The sequence below is a fragment of the Heptranchias perlo genome, unplaced genomic scaffold, assembly GCF_035084215.1.
Source record: "Heptranchias perlo isolate sHepPer1 unplaced genomic scaffold, sHepPer1.hap1 HAP1_SCAFFOLD_596, whole genome shotgun sequence".
NCBI lineage: Eukaryota > Metazoa > Chordata > Chondrichthyes > Hexanchiformes > Hexanchidae > Heptranchias > Heptranchias perlo.
This window is the reverse complement of record NW_027139619.1, coordinates 119,323-129,353: the sequence shown is the minus strand read 5'-3', so window position 1 is coordinate 129,353 and position 10,031 is coordinate 119,323. Positions and strand designations below refer to the sequence as shown.

The following is a 10,031-nucleotide window of genomic DNA, read 5'->3' as shown; positions in this document are numbered from 1 at the left end:
TCGATGGGTGGGAGTCGATGGGTGGTGGGCGTCGATGGCGGGCGGGCGTCGATGGCGGGCGGGCGGGCGTCGATGCGGGCGGGTGGGCGGTGGGAGTCGATGGGTGGGAGTCGATGGGTGGTGGGCGTCGATGGCGGGCGGGCGGGCGTCGATGGCGACCGGGTGGGCGGTGGGAGTCGATGGCGGGCGGGTGGGCGTCGATGGTGGGCGGTGGGAGCTTCACTTTTTGCAAAGTGAAATCCTGAGTTACTTCAGGCACTACTGACTCTGCATCCTATTCTCTTCAAACTGGAGCTGAATGATCTTTATCTGGCTCCAGTTTGCTATAATAAACAAGGTTTTTATAATATTTTGGTGTTGCATGTGCTACCTCACTGTGTCACTAGGTTCCAGCATTGTTCTTGAGTCAGTCATAAGGAAATATAAGAGGGTAATGCTGGTTAATTGGTTCCTTTTTATTACGCCTTCTCTTCCTTCCCTTTGAGGTGCTCTTTTTGTTTTGGTTTCCTGAGGAGATTTATTTGTGATTTTATTTTTAAAATTACGTTTCCATTGCCTTTTTGATGTGATGTGAATCCGTATCCATCTCCACTGAATGGAGACACTGCCCAAAAAGTATTTTCAGTCCAGCCTGAAAGCTTGAAACTGAAACCATTGCCTAATGGATCTGTTCAGGTTTTCTACCTCCAAACATTACCCATGGCCTGTTTTCTAATGGTGATGTTAGCCGTATAATCAAGTTAATGGGGTTTTGTTCTGTTTTTTCGATAGTTGGTTTGATTTTTAGTATTTCATAGGATGCTTGTGGTAATGAAGCGTTGAATCCCAGTACAGCGTATTAATTCTTAGTACCAGAAACTCCTGACCCATCCCATATGATGGGTTTCCATTTCCACCTGATGAATTTGCTGTGCTTTTTTTAAAAAAAGGTTAAGTCCTCCAACAAAGTTGTCTTTTAAATTGTGCTGTGTTCTTCATGCTTTCACAATTTGCAAGTCAGATCCGATTCTTCCCTCTCCTCTCCCAAGGGGCAAGAGTAACCCATTCCCATGGATCATAACGCTACACATAACTTTTTTTACTCCAGAAAATGTGAACCTGTGTTTAGATTTTAATCGAGTTACTTTCATGGAAAGACAGAAAATGCAGTAAATTTGTAAAGTTGGTTTGGTTTCTTTGGGCCATTGACCGAGGTTTGCACGGATGAAATGAATGACATGGAGCTGTGTTATGTAATACTGGGAAAGCTCCACTCGGCCCTTTAAAAGTACCCGGAACCTCCACAGCTTCTCGAGGATCTACGGCAGCTGGTGTGATACTGATTCATTCGGATCAGGAAAGTTCCAGCTTTGATCACTGATTATGGTCTTAATTAGATGATCTGCTCCAGCAAAGAGGCAGGGACACTAAAATTCTGAATTGAATTTCATAAGGGTACACTCCGTGCTGTCGCCTACATGAAAACAAAGACTCTTGCAATCTTTCACATATCTATCAGTTTTACAGTAAATTATTTATAGTTTTCTGGATTGGTGTTTTGTGCAATGTTGAAAGTGTAATGGAGCACGGAATGGATTCTAATGGAGGTGTAATGGAGCACGGAATGGATTCTAATGGAAGTGTGAAGGAGCACGGAATGGATTCTAATGGAGGTGTAATGGAGCACGGAATGGATTCTAATGGAAGTGTAATGGAGCACGGAATGGATTCTAATGGAGGTGTAATGGAGCACGGAATGGATTCTAATGGAAGTGTAATGGAGCACGGAATGGATTCTAATGGAAGTGTAATGGAGCACGGAATGGATTCTAATGGAAGTGTAATGGAGCACGGAATGGATTCTAATGGAAGTGTGAAGGAGAACGGAATGGATTCTAATGGAGGTGTAATGGAGCACGGAATGGATTCTAATGGAAGTGTGAAGGAGAACGGAATGGATTCTAATGGAAGTGTGAAGGAGAACGGAATGGATTCTAATGGAAGTGTAATGGAGCACGGAATGGATTCTAATGGAAGTGTAATGGAGCACGGAATGGATTCTAATGGAAGTGTGAAGGAGAACGGAATGGATTCTAATGGAGGTGTAATGGAGCACGGAATGGATTCTAATGGAAGTGTGAAGGAGAACGGAATGGATTCTAATGGAAGTGTAATGGAGCACGGAATGGATTCTAATGGAAGTGTGAAGGAGAACGGAATGGATTCTAATGGAGGTGTAATGGAGCACGGAATGGATTCTAATGGAGGTGTGAAGGAGCACGGAATGGATTCTAATGGAAGTGTGATGGAGCACGGAATGGATTCTAATGGAGGTGTGAAGGAGCACGGAATGGATTCTAATGGAGGTGTAATGGAGCACGGAATGGATTCTAATGGAAGTGTGAAGGAGAACGGAATGGATTCTAATGGAAGTGTGAAGGAGAACGGAATGGATTCTAATGGAAGTGTGAAGGAGCACGGAATGGATTCTAATGGAAGTGTAATGGAGCACGGAATGGATTCTAATGGAAGTGTAATGGAGCACGGAATGGATTCTAATGGAAGTGTGAAGGAGAACGGAATGGATTCTAATGGAAGTGTAATGGAGCACGGAATGGATTCTAATGGAAGTGTGAAGGAGAACGGAATGGATTCTAATGGAGGTGTAATGGAGCACGGAATGGATTCTGATGGAGGTGTGAAGGAGAACGGAATGGATTCTAATGGAAGTGTGAAGGAGAACGGAATGGATTCTAATGGAAGTGTGAAGGAGCACGGAATGGATTCTAATGGAAGTGTAATGGAGCACGGAATGGATTCTAATGGAAGTGTAATGGAGCACGGAATGGATTCTAATGGAAGTGTGAAGGAGAACGGAATGGATTCTAATGGAAGTGTAATGGAGCACGGAATGGATTCTAATGGAAGTGTGAAGGAGAACGGAATGGATTCTAATGGAAGTGTGAAGGAGCACGGAATGGATTCTAATGGAAGTGTAATGGAGCACGGAATGGATTCTAATGGAAGTGTGAAGGAGAACGGAATGGATTCTAATGGAAGTGTAATGGAGCACGGAATGGATTCTAATGGAAGTGTGAAGGAGAACGGAATGGATTCTAATGGAAGTGTAATGGAGCACGGAATGGATTCTAATGGAGGTGTGAAGGAGAACGGAATGGATTCTAATGGAAGTGTGAAGGAGAACGGAATGGATTCTAATGGAAGTGTAATGGAGCACGGAATGGATTCTAATGGAAGTGTGAAGGAGAACGGAATGGATTCTAATGGAAGTGTAATGGAGCACGGAATGGATTCTAATGGAAGTGTGAAGGAGAACGGAATGGATTCTAATGGAAGTGTAATGGAGCACGGAATGGATTCTAATGGAAGTGTGAAGGAGAACGGAATGGATTCTAATGGAAGTGTAATGGAGCACGGAATGGATTCTAATGGAGGTGTGAAGGAGAACGGAATGGATTCTAATGGAAGTGTGAAGGAGAACGGAATGGATTCTAATGGAAGTGTGAAGGAGAACGGAATGGATTCTAATGGAAGTGTGAAGGAGCACGGAATGGATTCTAATGGAAGTGTAATGGAGCACGGAATGGATTCTAATGGAAGTATGAAGGAGCACGGAATGGATTCTAATGGAAGTGTAATGGAGCACGGAATGGATTCTAATGGAGGTGTGAAGGAGCACGGAATGGATTCTAATGGAAGTGTAATGGAGCACGGAATGGATTCTAATGGAAGTGTGAAGGAGCACGGAATGGATTCTAATGGAGGTGTAATGGAGCACGGAATGGATTCTAATGGAAGTGTGAAGGAGCACGGAATGGATTCTAATGGAAGTGTGAAGGAGCACGGAATGGGTTCTAATGGAGGTGTAATGGAGCACGGAATGGATTCTAATGGAAGTGTGAAGGAGCACGGAATGGATTCTAATGGAAGTGTGAAGGAGCACGGAATGGATTCTAATGGAAGTGTGAAGGAGCACGGAATGGATTCTAATGGAAGTGTGAAGGAGCACGGAATGGATTCTAATGGAAGTGTAATGGAGCACGGAATGGATTCTAATGGAAGTGTGAAGGAGCACGGAATGGATTCTAATGGAGGTGTAATGGAGCACGGAATGGATTCTAATGGAAGTATGAAGGAGCACGGAATGGATTCTAATGGAAGTGTGAAGGAGAACGGAATGGATTCTAATGGAGGTGTAATGGAGCACGGAATGGATTCTAATGGAAGTGTGAAGGAGCACGGAATGGATTCTAATGGAAGTGTGAAGGAGAACGGAATGGATTCTAATGGAGGTGTAATGGAGCACGGAATGGATTCTAATGGAAGTGTGAAGGAGCACGGAATGGATTCTAATGGAAGTGTGAAGGAGAACGGAATGGATTCTAATGGAAGTGTAATGGAGAACGGAATGGATTCTAATGGAAGTGTGAAGGAGCACGGAATGGATTCTAATGGAAGTGTGAAGGAGCACGGAATGGATTCTAATGGAGGTGTGAAGGAGAACGGAATGGATTCTAATGGAGGTGTGAAGGAGAACGGAATGGATTCTAATGGAAGTGTGAAGGAGAACGGAATGGATTCTAATGGAGGTGTGAAGGAGAACGGAATGGATTCTAATGGAAGTGTGAAGGAGAACGGAATGGATTCTAATGGAGGTGTGAAGGAGCACGGAATGGATTCTAATGGAGGTGTGAAGGAGAACGGAATGGATTCTGATGGAAGTGTAATGGAGCACGGAATGGATTCTGATGGAGGTGTGAAGGAGCACGGAATGGATTCTAATGGAAGTGTGAAGGAGAACGGAATGGATTCTAATGGAAGTGTAATGGAGCACGGAATGGATTCTGATGGAGGTGTGAAGGAGAACGGAATGGATTCTAATGGAAGTGTGAAGGAGAACGGAATGGATTCTAATGGAAGTGTGAAGGAGCACGGAATGGATTCTAATGGAAGTGTGAAGGAGCACGGAATGGATTCTAATGGAAGTGTGAAGGAGCACGGAATGGATTCTAATGGAGGTGTGAAGGAGAACGGAATGGATTCTAATGGAAGTGTGAAGGAGAACGGAATGGATTCTAATGGAAGTGTGAAGGAGCACGGAATGGATTCTAATGGAGGTGTGAAGGAGAACGGAATGGATTCTAATGGAAGTGTGAAGGAGAACGGAATGGATTCTAATGGAAGTGTGAAGGAGAACGGAATGGATTCTAATGGAGGTGTGAAGGAGAACGGAATGGATTCTAATGGAGGTGTGAAGGAGAACGGAATGGATTCTCATGGAGGTGTGAAGGAGCACGGAATGGATTCTAATGGAGGTGTGAAGGAGAACGGAATGGATTCTAATGGAGGTGTAATGGAGCACGGAATGGATTCTAATGGAGGTGTAATGGAGCACGGAATGGATTCTAATGGAAGTGTGAAGGAGAACGGAATGGATTCTAATGGAAGTGTGAAGGAGAACGGAATGGATTCTAATGGAAGTGGGATGGAGAACGGAATGGATTCTAATGGAAGTGTGAAGGAGAACGGAATGGATTCTAATGGAAGTGGGATGGAGCACGGAATGGATTCTAATGGAAGTGTGAAGGAGAACGGAATGGATTCTAATGGAAGTGGGATGGAGAACGGAATGGATTCTAATGGAAGTGTGAAGGAGAACGGAATGGATTCTAATGGAAGTGGGATGGAGAACGGAATGGATTCTAATGGAAGTGTAATGGAGCACGGAATGGATTCTAATGGAAGTGTGAAGGAGAACGGAATGGATTCTAATGGAAGTGGGATGGAGAACGGAATGGATTCTAATGGAAGTGTGAAGGAGAACGGAATGGATTCTAATGGAAGTGGGATGGAGAACGGAATGGATTCTAATGGAAGTGTAATGGAGCACGGAATGGATTCTAATGGAAGTGTGAAGGAGAACGGAATGGATTCTAATGGAAGTGGGATGGAGCACGGAATGGATTCTAATGGAAGTGTGAAGGAGAACGGAATGGATTCTAATGGAAGTGGGATGGAGAACGGAATGGATTCTAATGGAGGTGTGAAGGAGAACGGAATGGATTCTAATGGAGGTGTGAAGGAGCACGGAATGGATTCTAATGGAAGTGTGAAGGAGAACGGAATGGATTCTAATGGAGGTGGGATGGAGAACGGAATGGATTCTAATGGAAGTGTGAAGGAGAACGGAATGGATTCTAATGGAAGTGGGATGGAGAACGGAATGGATTCTAATGGAAGTGTGAAGGAGAACGGAATGGATTCTAATGGAGGTGTGAAGGAGAACGGAATGGATTCTAATGGAAGTGTGAAGGAGCACGGAATGGATTCTAATGGAAGTGTGAAGGAGAACGGAATGGATTCTGATGGAAGTGTGAAGGAGAACGGAATGGATTCTAATGGAAGTGTGAAGGAGCACGGAATGGATTCTAATGGAAGTGTGAAGGAGAACGGAATGGATTCTCATGGAGGTGTGAAGGAGAACGGAATGGATTCCGATGGAGGTGTAATGGAGCACGGAATGGATTCTAATGGAGCACGGAATGGATTCTAATGGAGCACGGAATGGATTCTAATGGAGCACGGAATGGATTCTAATGGAGCACGGAATGGATTCTAATGGAGCACGGAATGGATTCTAATGGAGCACGGAATGGATTCTAATGGAGCACGGAATGGATTCTAATGGAAGTGTGAAGGAGAGCGGAATGGATTCTGATGGAAGTGTGAAGAAGCACGGAATGGATTCTAATGGAGGTGTGAAGGAGAACGGAATGGATTCTGATGGAGGTGTAATGGAGCACGGAATGGATTCTAATGGAGCACGGAATGGATTCTAATGGAAGTGTGAAGGAGAACGGAATGGATTCTAATGGAGGTGTAATGGAGCACGGAATGGATTCTAATGGAAGTGTGAAGGAGAACGGAATGGATTCTAATGGAGGTGTAATGGAGCACGGAATGGATTCTAATGGAAGTGTGAAGGAGAACGGAATGGATTCTAATGGAGGTGTGAAGGAGAACGGAATGGATTCTAATGGAGGTGTGAAGGAGAACGGAATGGATTCTAATGGAGGTGTGAAGGAGAACGGAATGGATTCTAATGGAGGTGTGAAGGAGAACGGAATGGATTCTAATGGAGGTGTGAAGGAGCACGGAATGGATTCTAATGGAGGTGTGAAGGAGAACGGAATGGATTCTAATGGAGGTGTGAAGGAGAACGGAATGGATTCTAATGGAGGTGTGAAGGAGCACGGAATGGATTCTAATGGAGGTGTGAAGGAGCACGGAATGGATTCTAATGGAAGTGTAATGGAGCACGGAATGGATTCTAATGGAAGTGTGAAGGAGAACGGAATGGATTCTAATGGAAGTGTAATGGAGCACGGAATGGATTCTAATGGAAGTGTGAAGGAGAACGGAATGGATTCTAATGGAAGTGTAATGGAGCACAGAATGGATTCTAATGGAAGTGTGAAGGAGCACGGAATGGATTCTAATGGAGGTGTGAAGGAGCACGGAATGGATTCTAATGGAAGTGTAATGGAGCACGGAATGGATTCTAATGGAGGTGTGAAGGAGCACGGAATGGATTCTAATGGAAGTGTGAAGGAGCACGGAATGGATTCTAATGGAAGTGTGAAGGAGAACGGAATGGATTCTAATGGAAGTGTGAAGGAGCACGGAATGGATTCTAATGGAGGTGTGAAGGAGAACGGAATGGATTCTAATGGAAGTGTAATGGAGCACGGAATGGATTCTAATGGAAGTGTGAAGGAGCACGGAATGGATTCTAATGGAAGTGTGAAGGAGAACGGAATGGATTCTAATGGAGGTGTGAAGGAGAACGGAATGGATTCTAATGGAAGTGTGAAGGAGAACGGAATGGATTCTCATGGAGGTGTGAAGGAGAACGGAATGGATTCTCATGGAGGTGTGAAGGAGAACGGAATGGATTCTAATGGAAGTGTGAAGGAGAACGGAATGGATTCTCATGGAGGTGTGAAGGAGAACGGAATGGATTCTAATGGAGGTGTGAAGGAGAACGGAATGGATTCTAATGGAAGTGTGAAGGAGAACGGAATGGATTCTCATGGAGGTGTGAAGGAGAACGGAATGGATTCTAATGGAAGTGTGAAGGAGAACGGAATGGATTCTAATGGAGGTGTGAAGGAGCACGGAATGGATTCTCATGGAGGTGTGAAGGAGAACGGAATGGATTCTAATGGAAGTGTGAAGGAGAACGGAATGGATTCTCATGGAGGTGTGAAGGAGAACGGAATGGATTCTCATGGAGGTGTGAAGGAGAACGGAATGGATTCTAATGGAAGTGTGAAGGAGAACGGAATGGATTCTCATGGAGGTGTGAAGGAGAACGGAATGGATTCTCATGGAGGTGTGAAGGAGAACGGAATGGATTCTAATGGAAGTGTGAAGGAGAACGGAATGGATTCTAATGGAGGTGGGATGGAGCACGGAATGGATTCTAATGGAAGTGTGAAGGAGCACGGAATGGATTCTAATGGAGGTGTGAAGGAGAACGGAATGGATTCTAATGGAGGTGTGAAGGAGAACGGAATGGATTCTAATGGAGGTGTGAAGGAGAACGGAATGGATTCTAATGGAAGTGTGAAGGAGAACGGAATGGATTCTAATGGAGGTGGGATGGAGCATGGAATGGATTCTAATGGAAGTGGGATGGAGCACGGAATGGATTCTAATGGAAGTGTAATGGAGCACGGAATGGGTTCTAATGGAGGTGTAATGGAGCACGGAATGGATTCTAATGGAAGTGTAATGGAGCACGGAATGGGTTCTAATGGAGGTGTAATGGAGCACGGAATGGATTCTAATGGAAGTGTAATGGAGCACGGAATGGGTTCTAATGGAGGTGTAATGGAGCACGGAATGGATTCTAATGGAGGTGTGAAGGAGAACGGAATGGATTCTAATGGAAGTGTGAAGGAGAACGGAATGGATTCTAATGGAAGTGTGAAGGAGCACGGAATGGATTCTAATGGAGGTGTGAAGGAGAACGGAATGGATTCTAATGGAAGTGTGAAGGAGCACGGAATGGATTCTAATGGAAGTGTGAAGGAGAACGGAATGGATTCTCATGGAGGTGTGAAGGAGAACGGAATGGATTCTAATGGAGGTGTGAAGGAGAACGGAATGGATTCTAATGGAGGTGTGAAGGAGAACGGAATGGATTCTAATGGAAGTGTGAAGGAGAACGGAATGGATTCTAATGGAGGTGTGAAGGAGAACGGAATGGATTCTAATGGAGGTGGGATGGCGCGCGGAATGGATTCTAATGGAAGTGTGAAGGAGAACGGAATGGATTCTAATGGAAGTGTGAAGGAGAACGGAATGGATTCTAATGGAGGTGTGAAGGAGAACGGAATGGATTCTAATGGAAGTGTGAAGGAGAACGGAATGGATTCTAATGGAGGTGGGATGGAGCATGGAATGGATTCTAATGGAGGTGGGATGGAGCATGGAATGGATTCTAATGGAAGTGGGATGGAGCACGGAATGGATTCCGATGGAAGTGGGATGGAGCACGGAATGGATTCTAATGGAGGTGGGATGGCGCGCGGAATGGATTCTAATGGAAGTGTGAAGGAGAACGGAATGGATTCCGATGGAGGTGGGATGGAGCACGGAATGGATTCTAATGGAGCACGGAATGGATTCTCATGTAACTGTGATGGAGCACGGAATGGATTCCGATGGAAGTGGGATGGAGCATGGAATGGATTCTAATGGAGGTGTAATGGAGCACGGAATGGATTCTGATGGAAGTGTGATGGAGCACGGAATGGATTCTAATGGAAGTGTGATGGAGCACGGAATAGATTCTGATGGAACTGTGATGGAGCACGGAATGGATTCTGATGGAAGTGGGATGGAGCACTGAATGGATTTTAATGGAAGTGGGATGGAGCACGGAATGGATTCTGATGGAAGTGGGATGGAGCACGGAATGGATTCTAATGGAAGTGGGATGGAGCACGGAATGGATTCTCATG

General features: G+C 44.8%; 1 protein-coding gene across 7 annotated transcripts; it reads left to right on the top strand.

The window, feature by feature from the left end:
- The first annotated feature begins 557 nt into the window (after positions 1-557).
- On the top strand, positions 558-9,765 carry LOC137316639 (probable autotransporter YpjA). Of its 7 annotated transcripts, none has more exons than XM_067980488.1 (3): positions 558-4,457; positions 4,755-6,470; positions 7,043-9,765. In XM_067980488.1, exons 1-3 carry the CDS (start codon positions 1,559-1,561, stop codon positions 9,763-9,765), a joined length of 7,338 nt encoding a protein of 2,445 aa, XP_067836589.1. In that variant the 5' UTR covers positions 558-1,558. The 7 variants fall into 7 exon arrangements, with proteins under 7 accessions (XP_067836589.1, XP_067836585.1, XP_067836588.1 ...); XM_067980484.1 differs by having other exon boundaries at positions 558-5,117; positions 5,217-6,470; XM_067980487.1 differs by having other exon boundaries at positions 558-6,470; positions 7,043-7,669; positions 7,835-9,765.
- The last annotated feature ends 266 nt before the right edge of the window (positions 9,766-10,031 follow it).